A 23,351-nucleotide genomic window follows, 5' to 3' on the forward strand; every position below is an offset into this window, starting at 1 on the left:
GAAGACGACAAAACAGCAGGCACTCTCTGGGTTGACAGGCAAGAGGTACTCAGATACTGAGTGTATGCAGGTGACATTAATGATTAGTGCGCGAAACACATACGCACTGGGCAGGAGCATGTGCATGTTACAGCTGGAGACAGAAACACAACCTGAATGCATCTGTACTACTAAACGCTGTTTATTAAGAAACCAACCTGCATGGCTGATTCAAAAAGGAGATATATACGCTGTCTGTCTGTATTCTTAACTAAAATCTCAATAAAACAGATTCAAACAAAAAATAAGGTAACTACTATAATAGTACTAACTAATATAGCAATTCTAGTGATGTGTTTTGCAATTTTATTTTCAAGGTAAATTGTTGTAGTGGCAGTATTTCTGCATTATTAAATTAAGAACTTGAGAACCAATGAAACAGTTGTGTTGCTGACTGTCGTTAGACTGATTGTTTTAATTTCAACATGCAGAGTAGTTTTTCATTTATCTCCCAACTTTTGTCTATTGTGTCTTTCATTTATTGAGTAGAATTACTATGGGTATCTAATAAATTCAAACATTACAACACCAGTGGACTTGAAGTGAAGTATTTTTTAGGTCTGACTACACACGTATTCAGTTGTCTCCTAGAGCTAATACACCCAACACACAAAGAGGGGCAAAAGGCTAGTTACCCTTAGTCATTGTTCGTTGTAAGTCTCATGACATGTTAATCACTCCACATGTACTATGCGATGGTTATTGTAACTTCACTTACAATGTATGCAGTGTTGCGTTTTTGCACGTCGCCTCACTGGTATTGTAGCTGTATCAGTCTGCAGAGCATTAGGTCTTGTATTTTTTTTGTGCAAGACTGTTAGCTGGGCTATGATGAAGAGCTAAACAGCCATACAAGCCTTTACCACCCTCCAAGAGTACCAAAGCTCAGGAGACAATAAGAGAGAAGCCATACTTGCTCAAGACATGTGTCACGGCTTGTAAATATCTTGCCTGCGAAATCCAGCAGTATTGTTAAGAGAAAGTTGTTTGACTCAATCAGAGCCCCCTTTGTATGTGTGCAGTAAATCTATACATCACTACTTCTGTCAAGTGTCCTTTCCTTGAGGGTGACTCCTTCCAATAACACTGTCAACGTTACTCATATACAACGTATTGATGATCCAATCCAGGCCCCTGCCATTCCTCTTGGTAAGGATCTCAAAACCAGGGCTACGTCTTCCTTTTAAAAAAAGCACGCTATGATCAGCGGAGAACATACTGACCAATCTATCAAATTTAACCTTTGTGTAAAGAGAATCCAAGAACGATTTCCAACTCTTACTTGTCACCAAGTACCTAGTGTTCTTACTACTTTGATCAAAGTTTTTTACCACCATGCTCCAGAAGCACTTAGTGTCATTGACAACAATTATATTTCACATTTCTTCTCCATGCTTTACCTGGCCTAAAAGTTTATTTTCATAAAAGAATTTCATATAGTCATGCTCAACTATTTTAATATCATTGTTACTGCAACTGGCAGGGGATCTTTGACTTGCACTCTAGATCTTAGTCATAATGTACTTCTGGGCCATCTTACAACAACATCAAAGAATTCCAATTCACTATTTTGTCTGTGCCGCGAATCCTACTCAGCGTCTTCTTTAGGACACCTTTGGATCCCACTGCATGAAGTATGGACCCCAACAAAATTTCAAATTTCTCCTTAGTAAAGTTCCCAAGGAAGTCTGAGCCCTACAATGGCATTAAAAAATAAAACAGAGGAAAATATGTTTTAGATATCTATATTTCAAGCAATATCTCAGAACACCACCTCCAATAATTATCATTCTTCCCATGAGGGAACATATCCTGGATTCTCAGAATTTGGAGATTTGTGGCCATTCAGGCACAGAGTAAATTTGAGTGCAATGAGCACTGAACTGGAAATTCCACACGTGACTTCCACAAGGACTCATCTAAGAACACATAGCCATAGTTTGGCTTGTGGTGGGAATGTGGATGTGAGTCAGTAGAGCAGCAGGTTTGCCTTTGACTATATGGTGATCGCGGTTTATAGATGGGATAAAGTACCCCTGTGATACATTATAAGGATATTTCAATATCCTTATGATATACAGCAGGGGTACTTTATGCCTGATAATACATGTCCACATTATCGCCCTTCCCCCAAAAAACTTAAATCCTTGGCGTGTTGCTCTTTCATGTGAAAGAGGTAGGAAGTTTGTAAACATGTAGAATAAAATGAGAATCTTTAGTGCAAAATTAAATACATCAAAAAGCAGTTAGATATTTGTTGCAAATAAATATATTAGAATTGGTTTAATACAAGTCAAATTTTTAAAAAACAATGTAGCTATGAATGTGTAGAAATATACATGGAGATTCTATCTTTCCTATAATTATCAAAAGTGCAGAAAAATTAAAAAGTTGCCATGAATATCTCTTTCTGGTTATCACTGATATTCATCAACAGAGCTGAAGAAGGAAAAGCCATGTTTCCTTTTCGTTTTTGAAGCTGAGCTTTTATTATGCTGTGTGACTTGCCTATACCTTCGGCTACTGGCTCCAGCAGCAGGCATTGCGACATCAGAACTCAGCTGTAATAAGTTATTGCAGTTGAACGGCCATGTCATTTCTTTATTACAGGCGACTACGCGCTTTATACAGGAACGCAGGTTTTCATGTGTTTTAATATGACTCCTGGTGACTGTATCATGATTGAGACCTGCTAAAATATTGATCCAGGCTAGATAATGGTTCACACTTCACTGGTGGACTCCCCATTGATGTTTTTCAGTGAGCATCCATTTGTACGTGGCACGCAGGGATGCTGAACATCTCTTTCTGCCAGACTGGTTGGTTACTGTCTTCTCCAGAATTTCCTTTCCAACATCTGGTGGTGATCAGAAGGGGTGGCAGGAATTAAAGGCACGTAAGGTGGGATGAACCACCCCAAAATTGAAAACTCCTGTCAGAAGAGACACATAGGAAAATAAATTACCATTGTCTACAAGACTTGCAATAGTCAGGCTGTCAGCCAACCAACCCCAATCCATAAACAAAAGAATTGTATTCTGTGTTTTGACACATGGTGCTTCTGGTGAACATGACAGGTCTGTAGGCTTATGGGGCACTGCCACATTTTTCTGATTGATTTAACAAGCATGCAGCTGAAAGGGATGTGCGCCATTAATGTTTACGAGTACTGCTCCTATGGGACTCCTGCCATTATCTGGGCAGATGACTCAAAGCTGGTGGTGGTCACTTGACCATGTGTGGTCCTGGGTCTCTGGAACTCCTGACACGGTGGCTCCATCTATAACTGACAGCCTGGTTATCAAGAGCTTGGCAGGGGTCATACTCTAGCTGGGTGCAGTCTGTGACTTCACCTGACTGTGAGGAGATGCCTGAGCAGGCTGTTGGGGCCAAAGTGGCTCCTCCTAGCGGAAGCTCTCGGGGTTATGCTAATACTGCCACATTCATAGAGGAGCACTTTGTGTCAACTTTCCCCTGGTCCCTTGTCTGTATTATTAATGAGGTACAAGTTCAGCTCAAAAGGCCTTACTTTATTTAAATTAAGCCATGACATTATGCAAATGAGTGAAAGTCCCCATGAGATAACTTAGGTTCAAAATGTGCAACTCTCTAACCTGTATTGCAGAAGAGGCTGAAAAGGCATCTACAGCCCTTTGGGAACAGCAGGAGTTTCCCAAAGGCACAAAAATGGGTAACTGCTGCACCAACGAAGAACTTCTGTCACCAGATGCCAGATGAACTCTATTCTACAAACTGGGCACTAGTGCAAAATAGGACAATTCCATTTGTACAAATGGCTCTTCCAGACACACCACAGGTGACATCATATTCCACATCCACCTTTACATTAACAATACCATTGTAGAAACACAAATTACCGTCTTTTAATACATCTACTCTTTGCAAGTGTGAATACAGCACAGTTTTTATAATCATCAATTGAAACGACATGTATGGTTTGAAAGGTCAAAGTTGAAGACAAAGTGCAGTCGGCTACGGTGCGTAGGGCTTTGGCAAGGTAATGGAAATGAGTCCTCTATGCACTGCTGAAGGGCTTGTATAGCACAGTTTTTGTGCAGTGGCAATCGACACAGGGCATGGATGCTGCCATGCCACTAGTGGTTTCATCTATGATGTGATCTGTAACATCATTGGTGAGAATGTGAGTAGTGCAAGGAAATTATAGCTGCATAGCTAATCATACTTGGCAAATACCAATTTTTTATAACTAAAACAAAAATAAAACCTCTACATTGAGCTATATTTAGCAGATTTGATATGCAAGCCTCTTCTACTGACAGCATTCACTCAGTGCATTCATTCATCTTCATAGCAGTTCTCTATCTCAAAGAACTCCAGCCCAGGGCTCCACCATTTTCACAGGTCTATATGCCCATCTCACTGAGGTCTAAACTAATCCATAGCATAAATTCCACATGTCCGCATCCAAAATGTGAATATATCTGTGGACCATTTGACTGATAGCCTCAGTCTGCTTCATCTTACTGGTTAAGGTCACCACTGCCTGTTATGAAGGCTATTTGCCACGACCGGTCATTAGTCGGGTGGAGCACATGGCTTGTGGCACAGGGGTGGCATGGTGGGCAAAACTATAATTATGAAAAGTTAAAATACTGAAGCTGAGAGTGCGGAACTTTCTGACCCAAAATGAATACAATTTAGGGAGTTGTCAATTAGTCTAAAGCATGTAGTTCCAAGTCTTTTCCCTAGCTGAAACAGTGCATTTCGGTGCTATCTATTTGCCCTCATTCTTTAAAGGTTTAAGCCTCTACTGGAATGGCTTTTTTAATGTTTGCAGTATTATATAGCACGTGCTTGGCCAAAGGAGTGCTTTACATTAGCATGAGTACCATTACATTACACAAGTTTAGGACCATTTTTTTTAGAAGAGATTCACAGGATGTTGAGCCGACGCCAGGATTCAAACCTGGTTCTCCAGTTCCAAAATTGGCAGCTCTGGCCGTAAGAAGAAGCGTACCTTCCCCCTTCCACCTCCACCCCACTAACCCGCTCTCCACCCTAGTCCCCTACTCTGCTTCTACAACATCCATGCATTCCGTTTCTTTTATCTAATCCACCTATAGAGGGCCTTCTTCGCATCCCTCTAATACAGAGGTCTTCAAACTGCGGGGCGTGCCCCCCTGGGGGGTGTGGATGGGTTCCCAGGGGGGCGCAAAGGCCTCTGCATGCACATGTAAATGAAGATTGCCTGGAAGTGCGGCAATGTTTATTTGCTGCATTTCCAGGCTGTCTTCATTACTTGGGGCCGGAGGTCAGTGAGTGTGCTGCTGTGGGCTTGGCTGGGCGGAGTCTGGAGTCTTATCTCCGGCACGCCCGAGTTTTTCACATGTCTTTAAAGACCATTTGCATCCCTTTGTGAACTGGTTACCAAGGCATAGTTTTTTTCTGTTTCAAGTAACCCCTGGGCCCCCACTCTGCCTATTCCTTATATTTGTATTTTACATTTACTGCTGTACTGTGAAAAAGCAATTCATGAAATAAAATAGAATCTAAAGTAGGGTTGCCAATAGAAAAAACCCAAGCCATGTATGTTTACAGAGCCTGCAAAGACCTTGTCTTGACACTAAATAGGGTTATAAATAAAAAAGTATGTATTCATTTATAATGTGACTTTTCTATCTGTTCTCTTTAATTATCAGTTATGACTCATTCAGGCAACCCTAGAACACAATTAAAAGTGCTTCCTATTTATATTTGCTGTTCGAAGTATGCACAGGTAAGTGCTGAAAATAGGGCTTTAGGTGACTGTTTATTTTTGCACTGTCTATGCATTCGATAAAATGAGCAGCAATCCTAATCATAAAACTGGAAGTTTGTTGCGGGATCAGCACATTATTTATTTCCTTCACCCTTCATCCCTGATTAATGCCATAATAGCAATAGTTTAACTTATATCTGAAACCCTACGTACCCATCAATAACATGCAGATTTACTTCAAGTGTCTGGGAATGCACCCTGCATTCAGAGAATTCCTCCTCATTCTCACCCTTCACTTTCACACTCAATCTGCACTCACAGCCCATAGTTATGGATTTCCCACATTTGCCACATAATCCATCATCTGCTGCATAATTTGCTGATTTAAAAAAAACTTGTTTCTAGCTCAATCGGTTCAAAAGTTGCTAAAAATGCAGCAACACGTTACCTCACAGTGGAAGGCCCTTTCTAAAGGTTGACTGGTCACCTTTCTGTTGCTACATGTGGGTGTTAACGTGGTACTTATGAGGGGCAATAAAGGCCAAGACAGTGTTAACAAGTGTAAAAATAGCAAAAGAATGCAGTAATGCTATCACAAAATATGTAGCATTATGTAGCATAATTCGCCTTTGCTTGCTGCAGAATTTAGTTATACATGCTGCATAATTTGGCCTGCTCCTGTCGCATAATTCCAATGGCCCTGTTTAAAGTGCTATGAGGTCCCAGCCTGTGGCAGAAAGCAGTTTGAATATGTAAGTCATGTAAGCTAGGCTGCTGCAAAATGATGCAGTTCTTACAAAATATACTTTTTAGTGATAAGTAATCAAACTGTATCTAATGCAGACATTTTCATAAGATTCTCCACTATTCCGGATCTTAGCTGATAACACCCTTACATTACATCTCAAAAACAATAGATCTTTGCCACATGAAGCTCCAAGCAGAGCCACTGGAATTATTCAGCAGAAGAGGACAACATTATGCGGCAGGTTTGACTAAATTATGCGGCACAATGCGCCACATTCTGTGGTTAGCATTACTTCATTATTTTGTCATTTTAACTCAAGATACCGCTGTCAGGGGAAATATTTCAGCACATTAGTATCAGTTTAACACCCAAATACAGCAGTAAGCAACTACAAGATTACCAGTCAATCTTTGCAAAGGGCCTTCCACTGCTCCCGAACACTTTGTCACGCTTTAAGTACCTTTTGTTCCGTTGAGCTAGAATCAAGTTTTTGGTTGTTGAAATCTGCAGATTAAGTAGCAAATGCAGTGAACTGATAATTATGTGGAAAACGCTGCTGCTGCAGAAACTCATAATTCCAGTGGCCCTGTTTTTGAGTGACTCAATCAATTAATGGCTGGTAAGAAGGTTGGTTTCTTTTTAACTTTCTGCACTACCACCACACCCTTCGCTTTCAGGCAGAGGCACCTCAATGTCAATATTAACCATTCAGGGGCAGTTTTTGGTGAAAGCCGAGTCCATGGAGTGGCAGGTAGACGGTCAGCAGGGTTGCATTCAGGTGCAGAGCCCTAATCCTCTCGAACCCTGGGGGCCTCACAGTAATGGTCCAGAAGACAGAGGAAAGGAGCGAGATTCATAGATATTGTCAAAGGGAAGGCCCAGAATAGGGAGAACTATATGCGGACTCATTTTTGTGTTTACAAATGGCAAGAGACAGATTCTTCAGAGAGACACCCCAAAGAAGGGCACAATGTAAGTGTTTTTTTGCTTTTTTAAGGGACATTAATTAGTGAAGCTGGTATGGCTACCAAGTATGTAGGTGGCCACTGCTGGTTATCATTAAGAAAGCAGATGCATCAGGACTGGGGCCCAGGGATTTGAGGAGCCCATTGCATCACAATTATGGTGTCTAACTTTAGAAAAGGGGCATCAGAGCTTATTTTCCTTTCGAGCATTAGGACCGAGGTGATGATCCGTCATGGTGGGGAAAAAGTAAAAGATGTAGAGGAGATAGCCTGCTACTCAGGAATGCAGTTATCTTTAGTGCAGAAGGTATAGTTGGATTGGGGTTAAAGAGTGTGAGGGGCTCACAACACCTCAATTATGGGGAGCAGTTTGTTTGGGATAATATCTGTTTTTGTTTGATGCATTTGCTGTTTTATAAGTCTCATATTTAGTGCAGTTCATAAGCTATAGAAAAAGTATTCCTGAAATCATCTCCCAAGCCCCGCTCACAGCACGCGCCATGTTCCTCCCGCTCCCACAGTCCTTGCCACAAAGACTTGGAGGGGGGCCCTACCTCAAAACATTTTGCTTCGAGGGAGAGGGGGGGCTCAGAGTAAAAACATTTGAAGACCTCTGCTCTAATACCAGCTTTCACAGAAAACAAACATGACTGGTGGAGCACATCTCCACCACCCCGGAAGTGAAGTCACAGACAGCTAGCTTCACACCCGTTCTGCCCCTCCGAAGGACAGGAAATCAAGTGCACTTCTCAGAAGTAAAGCATCCCCATTCAAAAGTACAACTTTGCCCCTTATTTGATAAAAGTATTTTCCCAGTTTGACCCTCCATAAATGTAATATCATAATATGTCAGTTAACATTTTTCTGATTCTTTTTCACACGTAAGCATTGTTTCCACATCATTTTCTGCTTTCAAACGAGTTTCAAAATTAATGTCTTTGAATCTATTTGCTTAGAACTTTTGCTTTCTCCCTGTCTCCGGAATTGCAAGCTGTTGTCCCCTACAAGAGACTTTGCATTTAATACCACAGAGCCCGGAAGGCAGAAGTTGTATCACGGTAGAAAGAGATGTGGCAAGTTTCTCACTTCCATGTCTGCCCACGGCCATACGCTTTGCTTTGCATCCCATTCCCTGGCATTACAATGAAATCAACATGACTATAAAAACCAGTATGTAAATAAAATACCTACTGAGCTGCTCAACTACAGTCTAAGAAAAGTGAGAGGTCTAAAGGAAAGTATTATAAAGCAACTTTTTTAAATTAATTTACAAACCGGACCAGTAACCCATAAACCAAAAATAAAAGCAGACGAGAGGCAGGTGCAGCAAATGGGGAGCAACAGAGAAGCAGTGTGCCAGCAGTGTTTAAATAAAATTGAAAAAAAAACAAAGGAAGTTGAGCAGAAAGGAGCGGTGTGGAGGAAGCAACGGATGAGCTTGAAGGGAGAGTGCTGAGGAGGGTGCAGCTCGCGCATGCATTCCCAATGAGTGCTGAAAGCAAAAGAAACAAGCCCTGCCAAAGCCAATTGATCTGGCTCTAATGTGCTAATCAGCATTTGTCCCGGAACTGTAGCTCGTGTCTGTATTTGTTTCCTGTGCCACCTCCTGGCACATCCTACAGCTGTAGTGGCGGGGCTCAGGGGTGGGGGTACATGGACAAACAGAGCTTGGGCTTATTCATCTGACCCCGCTCTGGAGAAGCAAGAGGGAACCTGGAGGCTTTGGATCCAATCCCAGAAACAGCATTTAAATGGGAATTGGGTGACAATGGGCACATTACTTCCATTGCTAAAAACTGTAAATATGTATGAAATGTAATTCAATTAAAAATGTGAGAAGTCATGTCACTGTGAAATGCACCCTGGTTCCAGCTCTCTGTCTCTCACCACCTATGTTTGTGCTGTATAATACTAATAAACACGTACATTAAAATACAACCACATTTTGACACAATTGCTCTAAAAAAAACCTCTTAATTTCCCACTATATTTTTCAAAACTGTATAGGTGGAAAATAGTGCATTTCTTGTATAACAGCATTTTTAAAATTGTTTTACCAAAGCTTAGGGCAAAATGTCACTGTAAAGGCATTTTTCTGTTTCAAATTGGCAAATAAAGGTTTGGGGGGATGCTAACACCCGCCTTTATTAAGTGGTCTTTAAATCCTTTCAATTTTTACCAAGTTACATATTTTATTTGCTTTACAAAATATACCTTCAGGGACTAATTTATACAGAATTGTCCTTGGATGGAGACCGCCAAATCTTCAAACCTACCAAATGTTGCCCATTTCACGGTAGCCTTGAAGTGTATTAACTGCCATTAATTTTTTCTATTTTGATATGTTTTGGCTTTCTTGTTTTTCACCCCAGAATTGTTATTTGTATATCTACCTTTCTTTTAGTTCAGTGAGCAACTATAAAAACATGCAACTGAGTACATTTCTGCTCACAAAAACAGCAATGATGTAAAAAAACACACATTCTCAAAGTCAGATATTTTGGCCATTACTTGATGAATTGTGTTAGGAATAGTACTATTGAATCCTGAGCGGCAGATTTACAACAAAGTATCGCAGCACGGTGCAGCAAGTCATTTTTCTGCGCCGTGCTGCGTTAGTTTGGAAAGCCCAAAGATGCGTCATATTTACAAGAATATGTCGCATCTCTGTGTTTCCCCTGTGCTGACGCACAAACTGCAGCCATGCGCCAGCGCAGGCACCCATGCACCATGGTGCAAGAATGCCTGCGTCGTGGGGAGATTGCTTTTGTGCAGGAAGGGACACCTTCCTGCACAAAAACAATCACAGGACCCTTTTTCCTCTTGCAATGCGTGCTGTAGAATGCAGCATGCATTGAAAGAGGAAAAAAACTAGGAGAAATGAAAACATTTCTCCTCGTTGCGCCTCCCTACGCCACCTCTAGGGCGGCGTAGCATTCACACGCATCTCCAGATTTACAATTTCTCGTAAATCTGGAGATGTGTCTTGTTCCATGGGTGTTGCATGGGAACACCCACAGCAACACCCATGGAACACCCCTTCAACGCACTGTGCTGCGTGTGAAGGGGCCATATTTACGAGGAGAGGAAAAGTCACGCAGGGTGGCTTTTCCTCTCCTTGTAAATATGCGCCACCAGTACCTCACGAAAAGTGACGCAGTGGTGGTGCAGGGGGCTTGTAAATCTGCCCCTAAGTGTGCGGCCATGCACACTTCACAAGAGCTGTCTGTGTTTTAAAGTGAAAACCCCCTGAGAGCCCTCCCGAGCACCTGTTCGACACTTCTTCTAGTAGTGGCTCGTGTTCCAGCAGAGTGGTGGGGCGACAGATGACAAACAACAGTGACAAACAAGCATTGGCATAGCCAATAGGTCTCGCCTTTGGGACCTTATAAGTGTTTAGCCATGCAACAGTTGAATAACTAAATACTTATAAGGCCCCAAAAGCGAGACGTATTGGTTATGCCAAGTGGCCGTGCGGCCGCGAAAGTGATCGCGATCAAACATCAAAGCAAAAGTGAAAGTAATCGTGTCAAGCACGGCGCGTGCCCCCGCGCACAGGCACTGTAGCTCTAGGCTGGCCTGGCAGCACTTTTTGGAGCCCTCTCAAAAAGTCTCGCCAGAGCAGCGCATGCGCTGGGTCAGGCGAGACCTAAAAACTTACCTGACACATCTGCTGTGGCTTAATAAATAGTGAAGACGATTTTGAATTCAGGGCTGCGCCATAAAAGGGACACAACGCCAACGAAAAACCTTAGTGCATCTAGGCTGAAACCTTTTTCGCACTATAACCACAGTGTGGCCAAAATGCTAAACTGCATTAAGTGCGATGCTTCTGCTACTCTCTAGAAGTAACTTTTATTAATTAAATGAGTTTCAAAGTTTTATACAAGGAAAATGTCATGTAATCCTCTGCTGCCATCTAGTGGTTAGTGGATGAACTTGCGATTTTCTATGCGCTGTTCTCCGAGTTCAGTCACACTCGTCTTGACAGGAGGATTAAGCAAGCGTTAGAAATGCAACCAGTCTCGCATTGTTTGCGTTGAAGCTATTGCCATTGTAAATAGCAATGTATTTTTCTTATGTGTTATGGAGTGTATGTATGTGGTGTGTAGTGGAACTATATGGGTTGGATTGGATTAGTTAGTTGTGGTGTGGAATTGTGTAGAGTGGATTTGTGTAGTGGCATTATGTGGCAAGGTGTGCTTTGGAAATATATGGTTAGCAATTATGTGGCATTCAGTGTATGGGCATTATGTGGAGTGGGGTTGTGTGTTACAGAGTGGTAAGTAGTTCAGTTTAAATATGTTTTGTGCTGTTGAATTTTGCGGCACAATGTGGAATTGTGTGGTGCAGATTGGATGTATTTGGTGTGCTGTGTAATTGTGTTGTTCAGTTGTATTATGTGATTTGGTGTTAAATTATGTGGTGTGGACTGGAAATGTGTGGATCTGAATTGTGTGGCATGAAACTGTGTGCATAGCTTTGCGTTTTTGGTGACAGAAAAGAACAAATAGGTAGGAGCTAAGCATCAGATCTGTGTTTAGAAAAAGGAAAGAGTTGGAGCTATTGGCATTGTATATGACTCTTACCTATGTTTTACGGATTGAAGTGGATGTATATGATGTGTACCAATGATGTGGGTTGGATTGGACTTGTTAGTTGTTGTATTGTGTTGTGTGAAACTGTGCGGTGTGGATTTGTGTAGTGGAATTAAGTGGTATGATGTGCAGTTGTATTATGTTTGATAGTAATTATGTGTTTTTGAATGTATTGGAATTATGTGGTGTGGGGCTATGTGTAAGTATGTGGAATGGTATTTTGTGTTGTGGAGTTTTACGTAGTGGAGTTTAAAGAAGACATTATGTACAATTAAATGACTATAAAAAAGAATTAACAAAAAATGTCTTCTAGTTTTTTTTTTGTCTTGCAATGCTGGCAACATCTTCCTTCCTGTTGAAATGCTTGTTTATTATAGCTTATTTGTTGTTATGAATGAAGGGACATAAAAAATAGGAGGGTGGAGATTGAGAAATAGTACCTGAATTACTACACAAGCAGTGGACAGGCACTAGGAGAGAATCAACAGATGCCATATTTCAAGGGAACACTGAGGTGGTGCTAAGGAAGGCTGAAGTGGGCTGAGGTGGTTGTGTGCTGGTGCAGATGTGAAGCTCAGGTGATGATAAATGATACTCAGGTGGTGCTGAGTGATGCTGAGGTAGTGGTGTGCTGGTGTGGAGGTGATACTGAGTGTTACTGAGGTGGTTCTGAGTGATGCTGAGGTGGTGCTGCGTGATGCGGAGGTGGTGCTGAGTGACGCTGTGGCACTGAGTAATGCTGAGGTGGTGGTGCTGCGCTGGTGCAGAGGTGGTGCGGAGTTGGTGCTGTGTTAAGGTGATGCTCTGCTGATGCTGAGGTGGTGATGTGTTGGTGGTGGTGCACTTATGCAAAAATGGTGCTGATGTTTATGTTGTGCTGAGGTGGTGCTGAGCTGATGCTGATTTGGTAGTGAACTGATGAGGAGTGATAATGAGGTGGTGCTGAGTGATGCCGAGGTACTGGTTCATACTAAAGTAGTGGTGCTGCACTGGTGCTCAGGTGGTGATGAGAGATGTTGAGTTGATGCCGTGCTGAGGTGATGCTACGCTGATGTTGAAGTGGTGCGGTATTGGTGCTGAGTAGCTGCTGAGGTGGGGCTGCTATGGTGTGGAGTGATGCTGAGGTGGACCTGAGTCATGCTGAGGTGGTGCTGCTTCACTGGTGCTCAGGTGATGCTGCACTGATGAGGAGGTAGTGCTGTGCTGATTCTGGGATGGGGCTGTGCTGATGTTGAGGTGTGGTGTTCAGGTGGTGCTGTGCAAATGTGAAGATGGTGGTGAGCTGGTGCTGCACTGATGCTGAGGTGGTGCTGCACTGATGCTGAATTGGTGCTGCACTGGTGGTGGCTCACTGATGATGAGGTGGTCATGTGCTGAGTGATGCTGAGGTGGTGATGAGTGATGCTGAGTGATGCTGAGGTGGTGCTGGTGCACTGGTTCTGAGGTGGTGCTGAGCTGGTGCTCGGGTGGTGCTGAGTGATGTTGAGTTGGTTTCGTGCTGAGGTGGTGGTGCGCTGATGCTGAAGTGGTGCTGCGCTGGTGCTGCACTGCTGCTCAGGTGGGGCTGCATTGGTGGTGGTGCACTGATGCTGAGATAGTGCTGTGCTAAAGCTAAGATGGTGCAGTGCTGATATTAAGGTGGTGCTTTGCTGGTGCTAAGCTGGTACTGTGCTGATGCTGAGTTGGTGTTGTACTGTTAGTGGTGCACTGATGAGGAGGTTGTGATGTATGGATGGGGCTGTGCTGTTGTTGAGGTGGTGCTGTTCAGGTGGTGCTGTGCTAATGTGAAGATGGTGGTGCGCTGGTGCTGCACTGATGCCGAGGTGGTGCTGCACTGATGCTGAATTGGTGCTGCACTGGTGGTGGTTCACTGATGATGAGGTGGTGATGTGCTGAGTGATGCTGAGGTGGTGATGAGTGATACTGAGTGATGCTGAGGTGGTGGTGGTGCACTGGTTCTGAGGTGGTGCTGAGCTTTGCAGTGCATGCAGTTCTATGATGACAGTTATAAATTCACTGTTCTAGGTTAGGATTTTAACTTATAAGCTGCAAGTAACAGAAAAGCAGTAACCCACTGACCTATTTACATTTGATGCATCTTGTGTTCTGCATGGTACACTTTCTTTGCAGCTGGAATATTAGCCCTCTGGTACCTTGCAATGAGTCAAAACTTCTTCCACTAGACAACTCCATCCCTCCAGCATGAACATTAATCACTGGAGTTATCTTGAAATTTCTATTGTCTGGAATTGCTTGAGGGCTGGAATGTGTTGGCGAGTGCTTTTAAAAGCAAAATAAACTCGGAAACACGGCCCCTCTGCTCTGAAGTCAGTATCCAGTGCGATAACACCGCCCTTGTGCTGGCCCTGTGTTCTTGTTCTGCATTTATTTAATGTACTACATTAAAATGCATATTTACAGGAAACATTCTTCCAGAAAGAAACAGTTTGGCCTCAGCGCTAAACGAAGAGCAGAGACTTACAGCCCCTCAGCCAACAGCCAAGCAGAGGTCTTGGAGGGTAGGAAAGAACACAAGCAGCATGCATATTAAAGCATCATTTGAAGCGTTGATTTAATGGAACTGAAACAATGGCTGTTTTTAAGTAGTGGTTTTACTGTTTTTACATGATTTAGAGCTGCAATAGCTAGATGGCATGCTGTTGCAGTGTTTTTGTGCCTGTTTCTAGAGGAAGTTAAAGGAGGTACACTTAGACTTAAAACCACAATAATTAATTGATTGCATTCCAAGCCAGCCTGGGAGCTGTCTTCAGGAAGAATACAGTGTAACATGAGGTTGAAAACATAATAAAATAGTCCCTGCTCCTTGGAGGAAAAAGGAGGGACAAAGTGGCAGGATGGCCACTAGTAAGCTAGGATTTTTAAAGGACATTGAAACAAACAAATGAGAAGCAAGGAATGGCATTTGGACCACAGAGATATATGTATACTAAAGTGTACAAGAGGTCGTACGCTTACGCTCACCTAAAAATATAAAAAGAACCTCCGCTCTCAGCTATCAAAAGACTACAAAGAATCCAAAACTTAGCAACAAAACTACTTCTAAATATGAACATTGGAACCTATACATTTCCAGTCCTGAAGGTTTTACACAGTCTCCCAATAGCAATATACTTTTTCAAACTACTGTTCATCACTCACAGTGCTCGTATGCGGAAAGGGCTAAGATTAATTCAAGCAAAATTTATAAAATATTTCCATTCCAGGAATTTACGTCCCAGACCGGCATAGTGCTTAAAAATTCCTGCTAGTAGGAAGAAACCAAGTGTGGCATTTATTTCTTCATGCAAGTTGTCAAACTTTGGAAATCCTTACCTGCAAAGATCAGAACTACTGCAAATTACTTAGAGTTCAGAAGAATGGTAAAGATCTGGGTATTCCCAGTGTAATCCATCAAAGAATCCACACAATCTCACTTGCTGCCCACAGACAGATATCCTCCAGGACCCACTAAGATCAAGGATGTATCATGCTAAATCTGCAGAATCCTTTAGCAAACAAATCCTAATAGCAGGAAGAACCACATCACCATAGAAACTCAACACCCATGCACCTTTTTTCAAACAAACACATACCAGTAGCATCTGTGCCAACTCCATTGATTGTCCATGCCTCAAAATATCTACTGACATACGTAACAACCCACTATCCAGATGTTGAAAAATCACAAAGTCTTACAGCTTCAGAGATGTTCAATACTTATATGGAAGAAAATGAACGGTGTAGGTGTTATTGGGGATCAGTTGGAGCATCCTGCCTTCCTATGTGCATGATACATTCCTCACAAATAGTCAAACCCACCTATGGGGAGACCATTGGTGGCCAGAAGTGCCTGGACCTCCTCTCAAACTTAAGTCTGTGGTTAAAAACCTCAGTGTATGGATGTACGACTCATTATCCTTTGAAACCAGGTTAAACCAGGCCACTGCTTTGGCATCATGAGAAGCCTTAATCCACCTTGGGACTCTTCGCCCTACAAGTCCACCAGCTGATTGTTCAATCACTTGTCATTTCACCAAAAGATCAGTCTTCAACTGACTACAGGTCATTCGAAATGCCACTGCCACGTTTCTTTTCTCCCTCTACAAATTCTGTTTGGCGTCTCAGCTCATGGTTGAGCTTCACTTGCTCCCTATTGAGAAGTGCACAAAGTATAAGGCGCTCTGCATCTCCCACAAGAGTGCCACGTCTTGCTGCTCTGATGCAATCTTACTCCCCTATGAGAGCCTTACGCTTGGCAGACTTAAATCTGGCCTCAATACCCCACCACAGAAGAGCCAGGAGGAGAGGAGGCCCCTTTCGTGTCCTTGCCTCAACCCTATGGAACTCTTTGCTGTCCTCATTAAAAAAAACTCAAAACCATTTAAGCCTACAGAAACAATTAAAGACTTGGCTGTTCTCCCTCTAAGCCCAGCCTGCTTCTCCTACTGTCGTCTTACCAGTGGCTAGCTCCAGGAAGCCCCCTCGGGGGCATCTGTGTGCTTTAGAAATCTTTATAACATAACACTCCATCTTCTGCATGTCCTTGTGCCTCTGTGTTTACTCTCGTTGAGCATGCCTTTTGCCTTAGTCGCTACTAAATCTTAGTGAGCTGATTTTACAGCTACTTTCAAAGCCAGGGCCGGCTCTAGGGTGGTGCGAACGGTGCCACCGCACCAGGTGATGACTTTGCATGGGGGTGCCTGTTTGCTAGTTTATATTGTGCTCAAAATCACCTGCTGCAACATTTCTGGCCTCCAGCAATTTTCAGTCAACAATTAAAATGTCAAGAAAACTCCGTGATTAATGTTCTTCCTGGCCAGATCCGAGTCTTGTCTAATAGAAGGTTTGACTCGTGGAAGTTTTGATTCATGGTAAGGTAGCGCAGAGGGTTAACATGCCTGCGGCAAGGAACATGTACCATGCAGATCGCAAAGCAAATGTAAAGTAAACAGGTCAGTGGGTACAAATCAGTTCTTGTTATTAACCCCTTCCCCGCTCATGACGGAGCCGCTCCGTCATGAGCCACGGTTGCCGTGTGCTCATGATGGAACGGTTCCGTCATGTCACGGCCGTTGGCGGCCGCTCCGCCTACGCGGCGCTGTTTCCCCGCCTGTGCGGGGGGACAACGCAAATGGGCGGAGTCATGACGGAACCGTTCCGTCATGAGCACAGCTCAACCGTGGCTCATGACGGAGCGGCTCCGTCATGAGCACAGCGCCACCGCGCTGCCCCCCCGCACCCCCCCGCGCCGCGGCAGAATTCCCGCCACGGCGAAAGGGTTAAAGAGAGCCCCAATCCATTGTGTTACATTTTAAATTCAGAGTTTGTGCTTCTCCAGACCAGGTACTCTTCAACTACACTGCCTACCTGTATGGATGACATGTGAATCCACCCCTTGTTGTCATATGTCTTATGTCACATTGCCTATACACTGATTCACACACCTATTATTGATTATGATTGATAGTCTCTGTGTAATGTGTGTGTTATATAAAGTGCTCTGACACCCTTCACTTTTAGGAGTAACGCTATAAAATTAATTAAATGCATCTGGGAAAAAGTGGTTATGTAGACTGTTAAAGGGTGGTAGGGAGGGCATATGTGTCAGAGGTGGTCATTGGGGGGCGCCAAAAAACACTGTTGCACTGGGCACCACCAATGCTAAAGCGAGCCCTGTTCAAAGCATAAACTTTCCTTCCGAGTAGCCGTTCGTGCAAAACGAAACCATTCTATCTTGTCTACTCATCCCTCCCACATAAATCATAATGTCTCCTTCTATTTAAGCTCTCCTTGCCCTTCACAATGTTAACCTCCTCCACCTTTTTTTCATTAACTAATTCAAATAATTACACCTACTCCCATTAACACCAATTGAAAATGGTGGAAATTCGTCAGTTTCCTCAAAGCACAAGACTAACCAAATAACTAACACATCAAAGGCAATTAATTAACCATCACTTGATTAACCACTAATTTTAGGCAATGGTGAAGTGTGCCAACTGCCATAAAGCACTTTAATACCTCACCAGGGGTAGTAAGCACTATATGTTAAAGCAATTACCATACAATAATTTCTGGTGGCTCCGACTTGGCCAGGTACAGATATGTTAGGCGTGACCTGAAGTTCCAAGCTCATGGTCATAACCATTTTATCAGTTCTACATTAATATTATTCCCTCATTACAATGACTGTGCACTCTGTTTAAGTATTTTCTTTTTTTTAAGTCCATGCATTATTTTGAAGGGAATACTCACCTCCACGCATGTGAGAAGGTGATGTATGAAGTAGAGCTTCATAAAGGTGGTGTATGGCCACAGTTTTAACAAATCCATCTGTTGGTTATTCACAAACATCCTCCAGCAATATCTGTAATCTGAGGGAAGATCAAAAACACTGTGTTGATGCATTACATGTATGTGCACTTTGTGAATGAGAGTACAGCAGCAAACTGAAGGGAAACTGAGAGACATGCAGCAGGGGCAAAGGAGCGGGCACGCATGTAGTAATGAAAAGGAGGGAGACAGGAAGGCAGAGAGGTGGATCTAAAGTAAGATACTGAGAGAGAGAGACCAAGAAGGAGGGGAGAGTGTGTGTTGCAAGAGAGGGAGAAGGAATATATGCATGATTGAAAGAGTCTGAAGAAGAGAAGCTAGGACAAATAGAGCATATTGTGTGTCCTTTGCACTTATTTGGAGAACATTTAGGATTCAATGTACTAATCTCTGGGTATATCACAGATGCGATTTTTGCATAACATCTGCAATCCTACTCAATAATCATTTGCTCACCAGAAGATGTACTAATTCATCATAATGCAAAAATGGCAATCAGCATGATTCCTAGAATTTCCATCTATTAATATTCATAAGATGGGAGTTCCTTCTGGGAATAACTCTGATTTCTGATGAATACAAAGATGATAGAGACCTTCAAGGGACAACAGACCTCCATCGCTTCATTCACATTTATAGAATTCCAAAATCACAGTCACTGTGACTTAAGGGTACAGGAGCTGCCATGAATAAAAATGTAGGATCTGTGAATGGGCATCGGGTGAGCATGCAAGGGCTCCCTGAATGACTCTCTGCTCATCCTGATATCCCCAGTTGTACTTAACAGCATGTAAGATGTCCTTCATGGACAACTTCTACTTTGCAAATCCTTACTGCCTACTTTGACAGGTCAGAAACCTGCTAATGGTTTGTGACTGCAATGGCAGCCACAAAGCATTCATACATAACATAACATAACATAACGTGTGTATTTGTAAAGCGCACTTATCACCCATGGGTCTCAAGGCGCTGAATAACAGATGTTTATTGTTACCCAACTCAATGGTACTCATTTTATCGACCTCAGGTGGATGAAAGGCTGAGTGGACCCGCCATTGTAATTCTCATGGAAGCCATGCCTCCTCTTTTACACCTCCATATGATTGTGAATTGCAAGGACTCACAATGTGTACATTGGATGTTGGAAAGCTATTTTTGACTCACAAAGTACTTTGTGACTTGCCTTTTACGCAGTCTCAAAGCCTGCAATGTTATAAATTGCAGACTTTTACAGCAAAAAAGCCTTGCATGGGCCCCACATTTGATTGAACTTGGAAAAAAAAAGACTTTTTTTCCAGTTCATTTAACCCAATGGGGCCCTATTCACAAATCACATTTTGCAGCACTTAAGGTAATAATACAGTAGTAGTACAGCAGTAGTACTTACATACTAAAAAATGCAATTCACAACCCTTGTCTGGAGGAGGCCAAATTAGTAGTAAATATGGGGAACAGTGGGAAAATGTGAATAATTACTACTAAATGGGAGGGGCTTATAGAAGTTTAAGGAGCGGTTTGGGAGGGGCAAGAGCAGGGTTTGATTTGATTTGTAAAAGAATGAGTGCCGGAGCACAATACTCTGCTCAGAAACCCTCGTCCGGAGGTATTCAATGTTGGCACACTCAATGCATAGACTTGATTCTATCTCCAGGATGATTAACCCACTATGAGACACTCTTTGCCCCTTAATCTCTCTTGCAGGTTCCTTCTTTCTCCTTTTGTGATGTTTTTCTGTCTATCGCTCTCTCCCTCTTTCCCTTATGCTTGTAGTTCCCTCTCTTGCCTTCAGTCATTGAGTTATGAGAAAAAACAAGTGTCAGGCTCTATAATTGAGTGCCTTTGCCACTCCTAGACACCCCCACCCCTCCCTCCCCGGGAGCCACCAGGGAGGGTTTCAAACTGGACAAGTACATACAAACAAAAAAGAAATGCAATTCCAATTCACAAAATACACTTCTGAAGTTACTAGAGACCTGAAGTGGTCAAAACAGGCTCAAATGTACTCCAGCACTACCTTGGAGTAAGTCAACCACCACATAAGGTCAATAACTGGTACTGCAAAAAACTGTGTGTGTCTATATATATATTATATATATATATATATATATATATATATATATATATATATATATATATATATATATACACTCGTAAAAAAACAATGAAATTCCCCCGTTATAGTTACTGCAGGCAACTATAACTCACGCGACCGCAATCCTCTGCTGATGACGTCAGATATTACATCACTGTATTTAGACACTTATTTACCCATGTCTTCTTCCATTAATCTTTAGCTATACATATATTACAAATATTTATTTTTCAGAAAGACACATATGTCATCAGTGATGTAATATCTGACGTCATCAGCAGAGGATTGCGGTCGCGTGAGTTATAGTTGCCTGCAGTAACTATAACGGGGGAATTTCATTGGTTTTTTATGAGTGAAATGTCCAGCTAACTATAACATGTGTGAAACCTATGGTTTTTTAAGTGAATTTGCAAGGTTTTTTAATTGCTAATTCGTAACTATAACGTGTGTGAAACCTATGGTTTTTTCAGTGAATTTGTACGTTTTTTTAAATGCTAAGTTATGTTTTTTTTTTTTTTTTTTTTTTTTTCAGGTTTTACACCGTGCGCGCACCGTGCGCACACGGTGCGCTTCGCGCACCGTGCACGCTCTGTGGGCACTCGGTGCACTTTGCGCACCAAGCGCCCACAGTTCGCAGTGCGCGCAGGGTGCGCGCACCTCGTGATTTAAAAAAAAAAAATAGTTTTTTTCTGCCTTGGGGGTCCTTCTGTGACCCCCTGACCAAGGCTAGGGGGTCAGGAACTGTCCACTCTGCCCCCTTTTCACGTTCTCCACCTTTGTTTTTCACCCCCTCAGACTGCGAGAGACAAAATGGCGGCTGACATTTCCTGGTTTCGACCGATTCGAATGTTTACCGACATCTAACAACCAATCAGAATTGCGCTCGCGCACGGCAGGGTGCGCGCACAGTGCGCGCACGGTGCGCGCGTATAGATATTGATATGCTTTTAAATGCTATTTTCTCAGGAAATACTGAACAGATTTACACCAGACCTGCAAAAGGCACTTCCTTGACCTTATGGCTACCTCTCTGCCAAATTCCACGTAATTCTGTTCAGCCGTTCGGGCTGTAGCTGCGACTAAATGTCCTATGGAAAAATGCATGGGGAAAACGCGTTTTGGGACCCCCCCTTTTTCTCGGGGCCCGCTTGACGAATCACCCCGAGACTTTTAGGGTAGGAGCTGAACGGAGCGCCCCATTAGTTTTGAAAATTTCGTGAGGATTCGTCAACCGGCGCCAAAGTTATTCAAAATAGAATTTTGAGATTTCCTATGGAAAATAGGTTGTAACTATAACTATCTACTGGCGACCGCCAGTAGATAATATAGATATAGATATAGATATAGATATATATATATATATTTTTTTCATTGTGATTTTACATAGAGTGTTTAGCACGTCCTAAAGTTTGGGTCTGGTAACGCAAACAAGGCATTAATCACTTGCCTGAGACAAGGAGATTGAATTTAGTCCCATATAGTTTGATGCATTTTAAATCATCATTCAATGCACTCTAAGGTTTAATGATGTATAGATACCATTGATTTTCTGTTAGATATCATGATAATTTTAATGGGATAGTCTTAACGCACATTTGCACAACGCATAGGTCAGTGGGTCTCGAAATTTTGACTGCACGTCCCTTTGGTTGGTTTAGTTTTGCTGTGTCATTTTATTTGTTTATTGTGAAACTTTATTAACAATGTTGCACTTTCTCTTGAAAAATATTTGCACTAGTATAAAAGGCAAAAAATGGCGGCGACTTCAGGTTTGAGAAAGACCGCTTGCGCGGTCGAAACGTATTACTTGGCTTTTGTGACTGAATAAATTCTCCATCAAGCGACCATGAGCATGCTGGAGTCTGTTACAAACTATGCGAACAGGTGTTGAAAGAAAGAAATATATATATATATATAATATGATAGGAATAAACCCACATGAGAGAAATATGGTACAATTTTACACAGGTAAATGATACTGATGATTAGGATTCTGCCCCCTTCATGTCTTGCACTAGTCCCTTTATTTACAATAATCCATGTTCAATCTAAAGAGAGCAATATTTCGAAGGCTCAGAGTATAGTAAATCTTCTGAAGAAAAACATTATGATGCTGCTAAATTTCCCTTAATTAGTACTTTTGCAATTTTTTTCACTTTGTTGAGTTAAGGAGGTTGGAAATATTAGACATCTGCAACAGTAAAATCTTGAAGATTGAATATTTGCTGTGTACACAGTTTGTAAGTACAAGTTGACAATGCAATAGCAACACATTGTATATTTTATGCGTTTGAAAGAAATTAAATTGTATTTAAGAATTAATATGAAAAGATAGTATATAACATTGAAGTCTGTTGCCTATTTCTATCATTGAGTAGCACACGTGACACAAGAGGTTAACAGAATTTTAGTATTCACAGTGCAATCATGTGATCAAGACTGTATGGTTGAAGTCGAAACACGTCATGGACAATGCATTTAGCTTGATTTTATGCTTAAACTAAATAAAAGCACTTACGCACTTGGAAGGAGTTCATGCCTACTTCTTTGATGAAGTATTTTGGAATTGAGGATTGAATTTGATATATATATACATATCTGTGTGTATTCTATGACCCTCAGAAAACCTGAATCCAGATACAGCCTTGAATTATACACTAAAGAGCCGACTGGTCTCAATACAAATGAGGAGATGAGTGTACATCTAGGATGAGTTTCTGGGTGCATCTTAGTTTATTTCTGTGATATTGGATGCTCAGAAGTGGCTTTGGTACTCAAAGAGTAATCAGCTGTATCTCGCCTTTTCTTCAACTTCTAATCCTTCTCTTAATTTCAG

General features: G+C 42.2%; 1 protein-coding gene across 2 annotated transcripts in view; it reads right to left on the minus strand.

The window, feature by feature from the left end:
* Nucleotides 1–439: 439 nt before the first annotated feature.
* Nucleotides 440–23,351, minus strand: part of LOC146812859 (C->U-editing enzyme APOBEC-1-like) — a 119,641-nt gene continuing 96,729 nt past the window's right edge. For both annotated transcript variants that reach the window (XM_085619930.1, XM_085619931.1), the window contains exons 4-5: nt 18,346–18,464; nt 440–2,971 (exon numbers count right to left, since the gene is read on the minus strand). In XM_085619930.1, the coding sequence (XP_085476056.1) occupies nt 2,864–2,971; nt 18,346–18,464 (227 nt within the window). In that variant the 3' untranslated portion in view covers nt 440–2,863. The remainder of the gene's footprint in view (nt 2,972–18,345; nt 18,465–23,351) is intronic.

The sequence above is a fragment of the Triturus cristatus genome, chromosome 7 (genome assembly GCF_964204655.1).
Source record: "Triturus cristatus chromosome 7, aTriCri1.1, whole genome shotgun sequence".
Taxonomy (NCBI): domain Eukaryota; kingdom Metazoa; phylum Chordata; class Amphibia; order Caudata; family Salamandridae; genus Triturus; species Triturus cristatus.